The sequence below is a fragment of the Limulus polyphemus genome, unplaced genomic scaffold, assembly GCF_000517525.1.
Source record: "Limulus polyphemus unplaced genomic scaffold, Limulus_polyphemus-2.1.2 Scaffold559, whole genome shotgun sequence".
Classification (NCBI taxonomy): Eukaryota; Metazoa; Arthropoda; class Merostomata; order Xiphosura; family Limulidae; genus Limulus; species Limulus polyphemus.
The window spans coordinates 347,218-361,711 of NW_013666169.1; the positions used below are offsets into that span (position 1 = coordinate 347,218).

Sequence of the window (14,494 nt, forward strand, 5' to 3'; positions counted from 1 at the left end):
TGTATCGTAAAGTTGTATTCGGAAAGAATAAACCAGTTTTATTAGGTAAAGAACTTGTGTCGCTAATGTTTCGTCGGAACGAAGTTACGGAAAGTTAATTAACAAACGGAGACGTAACAATATTTAAAAAAAAACAAAAAAAACGGTCATCAGAATGATATCCAGAATAATCTGGCACCAGAAAAGTATTTAGAAAATAATTTGATGCAGAATAAAATCTAGAGTGAAAGGATCTGGCACGGAACAGAATTCAAGAAGAAAATGATATGATACCAAGACGACGTCTAAAGCAATTATCAAGAGTTGAGGGAAAATTCTACGAAAAGATGTTTGGAAAACCTAACACTAATTCAATAATTAGAGGATAATATAGAATCATTGGTTTTTCTAAGAAATAATCACACGCAAAGTGGGATGCAGTAAATTAACCAAACATCAGAGAAAGACCAGGAATATTTATCATACACAGGGATAAAGATATGTATATAAATAACTTGGGCAACAGAGCTCACTGTGGAATATTATTTAAACATCAGAACAGGATCCACAAAATCATCAGACACAAGGGCAAAATGTACAAAGTAAAATAAAATTAGGTGCCAGAATATTATCTCAGAATAACGAGTCATTAAGATGAAATCTTGAAATTAATTAGATTTTATATATGTAGAATATTGTTCAATTGCCAAGAAAGGGATCCATAAGATGATCAGAAACTAGGGCATGATTAAAAAAATATATATATCAGACGCCAGAATATTATCTGAAGGATATTCAGTCACTGGTATAATAGTTTAAAATTAGTTATGAATGAGGCCTAAGGTTGCATCAGGAAGGTATATAAATTATCTAAATCTTTGTCGACCATAAAAAAAAGCAACTTCCATTGTATCAGTATTGCAGAAAACATTACTCCACAAAACACATAGAGCATATATAATGTGGAAAAATTATTTTTTAGGCTGAAGGGAAAATCCTATGTATTTTTCATGAATGTTTAAGCCTAATAGTTGTTTATACATATTTCTCTGTTTTTCATTGTTTGTGTTCTGAAGACTTTCCTAATTCGTCAAGCAATGTTTACTCTCATCTAGTAATAGTCATCAAAACAACATTTTAAAATTATGTTTGCATAAAACATAAAAGATGTGGCAGAGAACACTGTCAAACTCAATTATATAAACTTTTATCAGATAACAAGAAATGAAGGTTTTTAAAAATTTTTTTACCTGAAAATATATTATTTATCAAACTGTCACAAGTTCATCAGTAGCTTTAAGAAAAGCTACATAAAATTGGCAGGTATGAAAAAAAACATGCTAAGTAAAGTTTGAATTGGTCAATAACATATAAACTGAAGTACATTTTCTTCTTAGGAATGATAACTAATTTATATATTTTAAATGTATTCATGGTTCCATGAACAGTCAGTACTATAAAGCTACAAAGTATGACTTTATTTGTTAAACCTTATAAGCTTAGTTTGAAATAATAAATCGTGCCTTTTAATAATTGCCATTTGTTTCTACTTTCAAGGTCTTGGGAGCTTATTTGAATTATATGACAACAGTTGGAAGTTTGTTAGGGGGCGATGAAAATGACGTTCGCCGTCAAATGTCTGATGTTATTGAATTTGAGACAAAACTTGCAAACGTAAGTCTAAATATATTTTTTTCATTTGTTTGTTTAATGTATATACGTGTTTCTTTTCTTTATTTGTCGTTTTGTCTAATTCATTTACCTTTTTTTTCTTCTTTTTTTCCCTCTATTTTTTTTTTGCTTACCTAATCTAATTACCTGTTTTTCCTACCCTTTTTCCTAATTCATCTACCTGGATTTTTTACCTTTCTTTATTTATAAATGTGCCTAATCTGTTTACCTGTAGTTCTTAGTTCTTTTTTACCTGACTAGATACAAAGGAATCATAGGTAGATGGAGTAAATGAACTGACAGGTAAAAGTAAAGAGAAAGAAACACATTTAATCTGTCAGTTTATCTATTCTATTTACCTGAGTTTCTATCTCTTAACTTTTATATGTCAGTTTATTTACTCTACCTATTTTTCTTTTCATTTTAAGCTGTTATTTCATCTAATCTATCTACCTGTGTTTCTCTCTCTCTCTTTTTTTTCAACCTGTCGGTTTGCCTAATAACATTGCATAAAATTTAAGGACAACAAGGGACCTTGATTCATCTAAGCCATCCTGTCCAGTCAACTAAACTAAATTAGAAAAAAACAACTCAAAGCCAGCCTTTATCATTTAGTTATTTATCAAATCTCCCATTTAACTTTCTTTACTGCATCCACCATATATAAAGGTAACCCATTCCAAAGACCAACTACCCTGTTAGAAAAATAAAACTATCCTAGTTGAAGATGACTCCCATTTTACCAAAATTTACAATTGTGTCCTTTTGTCCTAACACTTTCACCATTAAATATAAAAAAAATATGATGCATCTACACTACCAATTCGCTTGACAATCTAAGCTCAATCGGATCCCCTCTAACTCTTGTTTTTTCAAGAGAAAATGATTTCATAGATCTTAACCTGTCCTCGTGTAACAACGTTTCCTTCCCAGGTATCATTCAGGTAACCCTTCTCTGAATCATTTCCAACAATTCAAGGTCCTTCCAAAGGTAAGCGGCCCAAATGTAAACTAACCAGTGACCTATACAATGAAATTATAACCTCTCTAAACTTGTATTCAGTATTTCTGTAAATATAACCTAAAATACTATTTACCCTAACATTAGCAACAGCACACTGCTTGGATGGCTTATAAGATTGATCAACCAGAACACCAAGATCCATTTCTATCATGACGTTGTTAAGGTTATTCCCACCAAAATAATACTTTTAGTTCAAATTATGATAACTCACATGCATTACCTTATTATAATTAAAAACCATTTGCTGTTTATTTGCTCAATGCACCAAATGATCTAAATCTTTTTTATGAAATAGCAGCATCCTCACAACCAGCAACACCCATGACCTCAGTATCATCAGCAAATTTAAGTAATCTATTAGCCATTCCTTCATCTATGTTATTTTTTCTTTTTTACCTCTAAGTATGATTAATCTATCTATTTGTGTTTCTTTTGTCTTTTTTACCTCTCATTATGTTTAAATACAGGGGCAGTGTTAAGGTATTTGTAAATGTATGCATGGAGGATCTGAGGGGGATGGGTCCCCAGCTGGGGTTTGGTGGCAGGAAAAAACTGCATAAAGATATCCCCATGATAGTTACATATATATACAAATTATTATTATTGTTTGTTTTATTTCGTAGTTGATTTTTAACATCACATTCTCTTTTTTTTTTATTTACGGCTCTCAAAATTTACTGTCAGCATCCCTCATTTATTTGTGTCACTTTCATCTCTGCTATCTTCACCGTGATATATCATGAATAGCCACGAACCAGTTGCATATCTATCAGAAGTATCAGGTCAAATAGAATTTAAGAGATGCTACTGTCATACACACAGTTTATATCAGAATAATTCATACATTAGGTTTTTGCTTTTCCAAATATAACCTATGCATGGTGCATATCATGTGCAAAGGAAATGATGTCTTTGAATCTATATATTTGTGTTTTTCTTATCAGTCAGTTTCTTTTCTATTACTGTATGATATAGATCACCATACCAACTGATCAGCGGTTAGATGAAGAAAAGATTTACCACAAGATGACCATTGGTCAGCTCCAAAAGCTTGCTCCTGTGATCGACTGGGTGCTGTACTTTAACCATGGGTTCAATCAAATCGGAAGAAATATTAAGAGTTCAGAGAATATTGTGGTTTATTCCCCAGAGTTCTTGCAGGATATGTCAACTATAGTTACTCAATACTTGTCTACTCCTGAAGGCAAAACGTAAGTTGTTGTTAAATGCATTTGATGATTGAATAGGGTTATAGTTTCCAAATATTCATGTTTATAGGGTTTTAATTTTCAAATATTCATGTTTATAGGGTTATAGTTTCCAAATATTCATGTTTATAGGGTTATAGTTTCCAAATATTCATGTTTATAGGGTTATAGTTTCCAAATATTCATGTTTATGACAGAAAATGTGAGTTTTGATCAGGATAAAAAAAAAATTATTAGTTAACATAACTGATAATATAAGATTTTCACAAATTAATTCTTTGTTTTTTAAATATCACAAAACAATGTGTCAAGTCAATTCACCTACTTATCCTAAGTAGTGGTAACCCACTTGAACAGAACCTTTAAAAATTACGCTCATCATGCACTACACTCCTTGTTTTTTTTTTATCATGTACAGCAGTTCTGTCACCTGGTGGTCTAGTCTACCATGTGCACACACCTTTCACCATGATGAAATTGCAGCTTCATTTATTACACATTACCATGTTGTATTTTCAAGTCAAAGATATTAGTTATGATCAAACTGAAATAAAAATAGAAAATAATAGGAATATATCATATATCACAAATAGGAAGTCACAAAACAGTTTATTGATTGGCATTGCATAACTAGGAAACTAAATAAATATGTAAGTAGCTATAGGAAGACTTAAATGTGTATGGTAGATAATTTTGTGTTTTATTATATATATATCTTACTATGTATTTTATTAACAGGATCTTGAACAATTACCTAGGGTGGTCTGTTGTGAAAAATCTGGTTTCTTTTCTGTCCAAGCCTTTCAGGGAATCTCCAGAGGGTTTACGAAAAGCTCTGATTGGTTCTGAAGGTGTGCAAGCACCTTGGAGATACTGTGTTGGAGATACCAATGAGGTGATTGGATTTGCCTTAGGCGCCATGTTTGTTCGAGACGTTTTCAATGGAGACAGCAAGGCTAAGGTCTCTCTCTCTTTTTTTTATCTTGTTTAATCACCAGAAACTGTTTTTTTTAATTAACTTTTGTTAAAAAGTGAATTAACGATAATTATCAGGATATACTACCTTGAAAATAATTTGTATGGAAACTGTTTACCTGATAGCTACCATGAAACACCATACAATAATAATAATAATAAAAATATATAAGATCTTGGTACTTGTGTTAAACCTAATGAGGTAGTTATTCATCCAATGTACTGCAACATAGTGTATATAAATTTAAGTAGAATGGCTGTGAAAACTCCAAGAGGTAGTTAAAAATATCCACAATACAGCAGGCTCAGAAAATCTTATGCAGAGAATATTTTTGAACACTATTGGCTGGCTTCTGTTTTCTGTTTTGACTTTTCACTGGCTGCTTGGGTTTAAGATAAAGCTTCCTAAATATGTCTACAAAACAAATTGCAAATTCAGAGTATACAGAGAGCTGTATGGATGCCCTCACTTTTATTGTCAGACTGAGGCTTTAATGCAGTATCCCATAGTACATTGCCTACCTATTTCAATGATCATTTGAAATATATTCAAGGGGGCAATCAACCCTAACACATGCCATCTTACACAGGTCTCTGAATCATCTCTTGGAATGGGGAGTGGTTTAGACCACAAAACAGAGGGGGGAGGGGGGCTGAACTCCCAGTTTTTGTGATTTTAAAAGATTATACTTACATAGTTATAGCACAGCTGCTTATGGTATTTAACATTTTCTACATGGCCTACATTTTTCTGCTGAAGCATTAGTGGGCCGCATATAGTGGTTAAAAGCATGCTTCAGTATACCATGTATCTTTATGTTGCTGAAACTTTTTTGCTACACAGTCACTAATTTCATGTTCATGTGAACGTTCAGCATATGCTATCTGCTGGTTGAATAATTACCTGAGGTGTACACAAACCGAAGAAAGACTGAGTGCTCTAGCTTTAATGCATAGTCATTATGACACTGTTATCAACATTGAAACTGTGTACAAGTTATTTATGGAAAAGCATGCCTGAAGAATGGAGCATGCTAACATGTTATTTCAGTAGTTCATACATATACTTGCATGATAGCCATTGATTGAAATGGTAAATATACTGTTGTTGTTTAATTTAGTAATATGACTTAACAGTTGATAACTACTCTGTATGTAGATAGTACAGTACTTTACTATAATACAACATACATATTGATGCTAACTTAAGTCTAGCTCCCCATGTAGTGTTACAACAGAGTGATGATTTGTTGACATTTCACTGGATATTTGTGGATTTCATCTGAACAGCCATACAAGTATACTTCCAGGTTTAATCTCATAGCACCTATTTTGTTGTTACAAATTTTCTGGAGTGGGGTATACCCCCATGCCCATAGCATTGTTCTTCACACAATATGTGTTGGCTTTTGACCTCACAAATTAGAAAACCCACTTTCAAACATTCTGCAACATGGGCCTGACATGTCCATGTGTGCATATGCTCTAAGAATGAATTAATGTTGTGACCTTTACTTAAACAAAAGATTAGTATCTGTTTACAACCTTTTTTACATCTGGTTAACATGGATTTAATCAAAGATACGCAGAACTTGCATGAAAGTTCAAAAAAATTAAATGAACATACCTTACCGAAGATCTATCCTATACTAGGAGAATAAATAATTATGATATAAAATCATTACGCCTTCATGAGTAGCAACTTTATTGATTTAATAGTTAAGTTTCAATGTCATTTTCCTAAAAGCAAAGTGTCACTGTGATTTCAATGGAGTTTCTTGTCAAATTGTTTTTAGAAAACGATGACAAGTAACCCATGATTTTTCTACTAATAATTTAACAATCTTGCAAGTTACACTTATTAATAAGTTAGCTTTTTTCTTGTCGTTGTTAATGCTTTACTATAATGCTCCTATGGAAAATTTAATAAGAGATTATTTCATCTTTAATTTTGTTTTTTATTCATTTATTTAGTCCACCATAGGGAATCGAACCTTCACATATTAGCATTATAAGTCCTCAAACTCATTGCTTACTCAAAGAATACTTCTGAAATCAAATTACTCAACTTTAATAGTGATATTTAAGGGGTATTTGGTGACATTAAGGTTTTACTCATTCACACTGAAACTTAAACCTTTATCACTTAAATGGAAGTTTTCCCCTATAATGATGTTTACTGCACATGCAGTAGTAGGTGGTAATAATATGTAAATTATATGCAAAACTGTAGTTCGTAGTAATTGGTTGTGATCTTTCTTAATTATATTTCTTTTTCATCAAATTTCATCATAACGAAAGTTATTATAAATTTAAATTTTTGGGTTTAAATATTCTTGACTATCTATATAAAAACTGAAATAAAATGTTTTGCTATAAACAAAAATCACTATTAATAAACACTAAAGATCAAAAAAGTTTTGTTGTACGTCAATCATAATTTCTTTTGCTATTGTAGAAACCTGAAAATGGGTAATGGGTTTCACCCAAAATGTAGCCACTATATTATTTTCATACACTCTTGTTCTAAGATTCAACCCAACTGTTCTTTCAGAACTAAAATACTTACATAGGTGGGGGCCAAGCATGGTCAGGTGGTTAGGGCGCTTGACTCGCAATCTGCGGGTTTGAATCCCCGTCACACTAAACATGCTCGCCCTTCCAGCCATGGGGGCATTATAATGTGACGGTCAATCCCACTATTCGTTGGTAAAAGAGTAGCCCAAGAGTTGGCGGTGGGTGGTGATGACTAGCTGCCTTCGCCCTAGTCTTACACTGCTAAATTAGGGATGGCTAGCACAGATAGCCCTTGTGTAGTTTTGTGTGAAATTCATAACAAAACAAACATTTAGGTGGTACAAATATTAACTAACAAGGTAAAAGCACTATATTTTATCAACAGAATACTGCCAAGGTTGGAATTAGGAAACATCCACCACTAAAAAAAATGAGGGTTGAAAGTTTTTATACAATGAAGTTGTGTTGGTTCTTTTATAGGCAGAAAACATGATCAATGAGATAAAAAAATCTTTTAAAGACAATATGCCTCTTTTAGACTGGATGGATGCCGAAACAAGACATCTGGCTAAAAAAAAGGTATTGGTAATCATTTTCATCTTCCTTTTCCTTATTTTCTTTCCTGTATCACACCCTATTTTCATGTGGTATGCTTAAATAAAAGTTACATTTTCAGTTAGGTTTGTCTAGGTTCAGTTGGGCACTGATTATCTAAAGAATATATTTAAAACAAAATTATTAAGTACTTTAAAAGAAAAGAAAAGTTTTTATAGTAAGTTAGCTATTAAATGATTAAAAATAAAGTAGAATTAATTACCAGATGAACCTTTTTTCTACTGTAAAACTTAAAAAAGAAAACAAATGTTATAGCTTTTTAGCACGTTCTAGAAAAACATAGATGGCTCCAACAGATTTAATTCTTCCAGCTTCACTAAATTTTTAAAGCTTTATTTGTATATAACTGAACATTTTCAATCCGTTTCATCGTACCTAAATTTTTACAATTAGTTAGCAATCAAGTGGAATTGATTATAGTTTATTTAAGCAATACTATGAAGTATGAGGTAACATAAAAATTAATGTTATACATATAATGGAGCCTGGTGGTTAGGGAGCTCAACTCACAATCTGAGGGTCACATGTTCATATCCCTGTCACCAAACATGCACGTCCTGTATGGTTCCTGACTGGACCAGCCACACGGGTATAAAAATTCTAGGCTTACAACAATACTGCTCGACCCCAAACTAGTTGGGACTGAGGCCGTAAAAGAATATTGTTACGTCTCCGTTCGTTAGTTAATTTTCCGTAAATTCGTTCCGACGAAACTTTAGCGACACAAGTCCTTTCTTAAATAAAACTGGTTTATTCTTTCCGAATACAACTTACGATACACTTAATTTCAACAGTCGCTCTATAACAAACGCTCACGTCTCACTTGGCCAACATTATTATGTCCGCATACATTCAATTACTCATTACCTACACATTGTCCCGTCACGTTGTGACCATCTTATATATACCAGACTACCCCAATCTAGCAATCTCCCAACAATTCACGAAGGTTCAAGAAAGAAGTGGCGTGATACTAGTCACGTGACCTCGCTGACGCAACAATATATATATATATAATGTGTGTTTTCTCATCCATTTCATATTTGCAAGATTCAGATTGGTTATTTAATGTCAGGATGAAAAGTTGGTACCGTTTTTGAAATAATTATATTCATGATCAGGTATTTCATTCACATGTTTTTCAGCAATAGAAAAAAACCACTGAAGGAGAAGGTGAAATAATATTTTTAATTCAGTTTTTGTGATTAGTAATTTACATTTTGCATAATATATTTTTCCAGGCTGATGCAATCATTGAGATGATTGGATTTCCAGATTTCATCTTGAGCCCTGATAAATTGGATGAAAAATACAAGGGGTTCATCTTATTACTGTTCTATAAATGAATTTTTCGCATTCAAAAACACTAGATGAAGCTGGTCAAAATAGTGTGTATAACATATATTTCTAAAAATCTGAGCAACAACACAAGGCTATTGTCACTATCCATCTGTAAGACTGATATTACTAAAAACTGTAAGAAAATACAAAATAAGAGCATGTACAATTACTCATAATTTGCACATTTAAACCCATTTTGGTATGCATACGTGCTTATTGTTATTCCCTCAGCTATTATAAAATTGCAAAGTTTGACAATCATGCTGAAACAAGTTGATGTCTCATGGTCCATACCTAATGCTTGTTTGTTTGTTTTGAATTTCACGAACAGATACACGAGGGCTATCTGTGCTAGCCATCCCTAATTTAGCAGAGTAAGACTAGAGGGAAGGCAGCTAGTCATCACCACCCATCGCCAACTCTTGGGCCACTCTTTTACCAACAAATAGTGGGATTGACCAACACATGATAATGTCCCCCATGGCTGGAAGGGTAAGCATGTTTGGTGGGATGGATTCGAACCCGCAACCCGAAGATTGCGAGTCGAGCTCCCTAACCACCTGGGCCCCATATCTAATGCTCCCCAATGGCTTAGTTGTAAGTCTGCAGACTTATTATGCTAAAAATCAGGTCTCGATATCCATGGTGGGCAGAGCATGGATAGCTCATTGTGTAGTTTTGCAGTTAACAACAAATAACAAGGTTCAAAACTGCAAAAATAACTTACTAGCCTGCAGTTATGTTGATTCTATACAGATAAGCTATTAATCTTCCATCAGATGGAACATATATTTTTATCAATAAAGTGCATTTTATAAAGTTTTTTTTTTTTTCCTTATTATTAAATAGCATTATATTATTTCTTTGAGGTCACTTTTATGGAGAATGAGTATTTTGAAAACAACATTCGATCCAGAAAGTTCTTTCTCATCAGAAATATGAAACGTTTGGACCAGCCAGTCAACAATACAGAATGGGAAATGACACCCCTTGAGGTTGATGCATATTACACTGCAACAAAAAATCGAATTGGTAAATGAATTTTAAATATATTCACCATGTTTTGAGATGTTTATCTATGGAGATACCTTCAGACTTCTCAACAGAAAAATGTTAATAATTGTATGATATGTTTTTCCATAATCTTCAATTAACTTAATGAATTTGAACAAAATTTTGATGTGAGATAATATATAGTAATGATTAGTACATAGAAATTCTTTAATTGAATAAAAATGGAGCCATTTTAAAATCATTAGGTATCATCTATCAAACTTTAAAATTTTCTGGTAAATAAAGGCTAATTTAGTTTCATACAACTACTGAAAGGAAGAATTATTAAAGTTAGTATTTAGTTTTTTAGGAATTGTATATCAATTCCATGGTAGAGCTTTAACAGACGAAGCCTTTTTTTTCTCCTGAACTTTTAAATTAATTTTAGTTAATTCATTATTGATTTGAATGTTGCATACATTCATTGTTTAACTGCAAATACACAGTTTATTTCTTGGTTCACGACTTGTTGGAAATTAGGTTTAGGCATATACTTTACTATATGTCAAATTTTGAAATTGATTGGTATATAACTTCATCATATTTTTGGAATAAATTACTATTTAAGCCTAAATAAAACACATTCTGTAATTTTACTTGTGTAATTAAAATATTGTTTTGATTTTCTTCAGTTTTTCCAGCTGGAATTCTTCAGAGTCCATTCTATGATACAGAATACCCTAAGTAAGTTAAGTTGATGATTATGACCAAAGGACTTGTAAGGTTTGTAGAAGAAGGATGTTGTTCGATCATAAGAATTTCAGGATATTTGGGAAGAAAACAAAATTAGACTGAACAGTGTTTGATGTTAAGATTTTGATTAAACAAAATGCTCATATTTTAACTTAAAAGTTAAAATATTTATAATACTGAAAAATAACTCCTTGTCAATCAAAATAAAATGTTTTAACAAGTAGCTTTGTTTACATTTCAGCTTGATAAATCATAATATAGCAATATTTTTATTACTTCATAATGTTAAGTTTTACTGTTTATTTAATAATGGATTAATTACAGTTTGTTTTCATTAAATTCCATGAGAACACAAATACGAAGCAACTTCAATAAGAATGTACTTACATTATTGATTTCAGTGTGTCAAGAATTTTGTTTTTGTCAACTTAGGTCACTCAATTTTGGGGCTATCGGAGTCGTGATGGGGCATGAATTGACACATGCTTTTGATGACCAAGGTGATCAAGTGTTTCTTATATAACTTTTAGACGAATTTTTAGATAGCTATTGAGTTCAAATACTTCATATTTTCTTGCCCAGAAAAATTAGAAAGCCTACTTTAGTAAATTTTAAGCAACCAAAAGACAAGAAGTAAGTAAAATTAATCTAAAATTTATCTTTCATGAGTAAATGTACTTTCATTTAATACAGTTGTTATTATTAGATTTTGATTTACTCACAGAATTCCCCCCCCCTCCTTTCAAGCTTCCCAACAGAAAGAGTTTTAACTATGAATTAATAATGTTTGCTCTCCAGTTATGTACTCAAACAAAGATGTAATACCTAAAAATACTATTTTAAGATAAGATAAGTTAAGATAAGATAAGATAAGTTAAGAGATAAAAACACAAATCTAACCAAAGAAAGTACTACTTAAATACATAATTATGATATATTCAATGTTTCTTTTGCAAAAAAAAAAGTCATTTTTTTATTTTATTTTACTCTTAAGGCCGAAAGTATGACAAAAACGGAAACTTAAAACAGTGGTGGAAGAACAAGACAATTGAGGAATTTCTGGAACGAACAAAGTGTTTTATTGACCAGTATTCTTCCTACTCAATAAATGATGATCATGTGAGTATAAAAATATTAATAATCATTTATGTGTTTAATATTAAAATTTATGTCTGTATGTTCACCATTATGTCACCCGCCTCCAAGCTAATGCCATCCATTAATATATTCTTATATATTTATTTTAGATTTGACCCTATTATAGATCTAATCCTCACCTGACCACCAGTTAAGAAAGCCTGAATTGAGTACAGAGTTAAACAAGTTTCATGATTTTTTAGCTTTTAATCCCACTTTATTAAATGGATAAATATAATTATTCAAAATATTTTTTATTGCACAAGATTTTTCAAGCAGTCAGGTGTAATTAAAGCAAAAAACATTATGGGCCAAGAAAAAGGTCAAAAGTTTTAGATTCATGAGTGAAATCTGATATTTTATCAATGATAGGGAATTTCACCAAATGGTTAGTTTCATTCCAGCTCTGGCTGTTTTTGTATATCAAATATATCCTGTACAATTTAATTTATGGTAATCAGAAAATTGTATGATAGGTTAATTGAAGAAATGGGAGGAAAAAGGTGGATATAAGGGGGGATGAAGGTCATTAAAAAATAATTGTTTGTCACGTTTTGATCAGGTAAAAATACTTTAACGACAGGGAAATTGTTTTGGAGTATTTCTTTTATCTTTACACATTTAATATTTAGTATTTATTCATTGTGTTAGGGTATAAGAAAATTAACTAATAAAAAGCAACATAATAACATAAAATATTGATGCTATAATTTATCTCCCCCTTCCATCTTTCAAATGTCATAACTGGTTGTTAACCTACTTGTTAAACTTGAAACCATGAGAACCCGAAAATATATATATGTTTGCTGCTCATTCCTCCCTCCCTTGTCTCTTTTATCTTTTTTTGTACATCATATGCACTAAACTACTGGCCAGATGTCCATAGGTTCAGTCTTCCCACCCTTTTGTATCAGGATGTTTTTCTCTCGAACTTGGTTGAACTAAAAATAAACTTCAGCATGGTCTTATTTTCGTCCCATGTAGTTTCAGATTTAAATTACTGCTCATGTTCTTTAGTATACTTGTTGACTCCAACAGGATACTAAATACATTATCATAGCTGTTTTAGTAGAAAATATTTGATATTTTCTCACTTGCGATATTTGTTTGGAGATATTTTGTATTTAATACAAATTATATACCAAATTCTAAAAATTGTTACAAGCCTTTTCTCCTAATAAAATTTTGGAAAAACTACGAAAATAAGATCCAAAATGATAATATAAATTAACTGAATTGAATTGGAATATACTCTATGAAGTTCAGTTCTCTATTACTTGAAAATATAAAATTTCATCCAGTCAGAACAAAACTTATAAAATATATTTATATACCAACTTTCTATCTAATCTATATATATGTGGTTTAGTTTAGAAAGAAACATTAGTATTAAAATTTGACATTGTATACACCAAAAACAACAGAAATGTTTTCATAAAAACAGTTACGCTACGATTAAAGTGCATATAACTTTACGCTGATATTGTAAATTTATACTTTCACTTCTAATACACAGGTTAATGGAAAACAAACTCTTGGAGAAAATATAGCAGACAATGGTGGTATCAAAGCAGCTTTTCATGTAAGTGTCTTTATATTGTTCTGAGGTTTATTTTTGCCTAACTTCGTCTGTTTCATCATTTAATTTCTCTCATAGTCACTAAAGTATATGTTACTTTTATTGAAATGCATAATTTGTAATCACAAAATACTAATAATTTTGAAGATAATAATTTGATGATGTAGTTAGGTATCTATAAAAGGTGGGACCAGTAGATGAATGTAAAATCATTTTAAATTTTGTCTAAATGTTAATTATCTTTTAAGTGTGTTTTTCTCTTGTTTGACATGGTATTGATTTTGAAACTTGTGATATTTTTTGAAAGATTAAACATGATTTATTTTTCTGTTAAGGCCTATGAAGAATGGAGTAATTCTCATGAGATGGAGTCACCTCTACCAGGTGTTAATCTTACACACAGACAGTTGTTTTTCGTAGGATTTTCTCAGGTCTGGTGCTCAGTGAGCACTCCTGAATCACAACACCTCCAAATTCTGAATGACTTGCATAGTCCAGCAAAGTATCGGTCAGTAAATATTTTGCATTTTTCTTGCAAGGTTTTATTCAGAATTTAAAAAAATACTCAACGAAGCAGCTTACCATAATTTCATTACTAAGTTTAACTGAGAAAGATTGCCGTAAATAGTATTGTTGCATCAGCGAGATCACGTGACTATTGTCACGCCACCTGCTTTCTAGAACTATCCCGTTCCTTCGGGA

At 31.5% G+C, this 14,494-nt stretch overlaps 1 protein-coding gene across 6 annotated transcripts in view; it reads left to right on the forward strand.

Moving 5' to 3' along the window:
• LOC106459100 (endothelin-converting enzyme homolog) overlaps positions 1-14,494 on the forward strand; it is a 74,123-nt gene that overhangs the window by 52,912 nt on the left and 6,717 nt on the right. For all 6 annotated transcript variants that reach the window (XM_022385526.1, XM_022385525.1, XM_022385528.1 and 3 more), the window contains 11 exons: positions 1,537-1,653; positions 3,650-3,885; positions 4,621-4,843; positions 7,855-7,953; positions 9,231-9,308; positions 10,200-10,362; positions 11,016-11,067; positions 11,509-11,576; positions 12,071-12,195; positions 13,730-13,795; positions 14,128-14,300. In XM_022385526.1, coding sequence (XP_022241234.1) covers positions 1,537-1,653; positions 3,650-3,885; positions 4,621-4,843; positions 7,855-7,953; positions 9,231-9,308; positions 10,200-10,362; positions 11,016-11,067; positions 11,509-11,576; positions 12,071-12,195; positions 13,730-13,795; positions 14,128-14,300 — 1,400 coding nt within the window. The remainder of the gene's footprint in view (positions 1-1,536; positions 1,654-3,649; positions 3,886-4,620; positions 4,844-7,854; positions 7,954-9,230; positions 9,309-10,199; positions 10,363-11,015; positions 11,068-11,508; positions 11,577-12,070; positions 12,196-13,729; positions 13,796-14,127; positions 14,301-14,494) is intronic.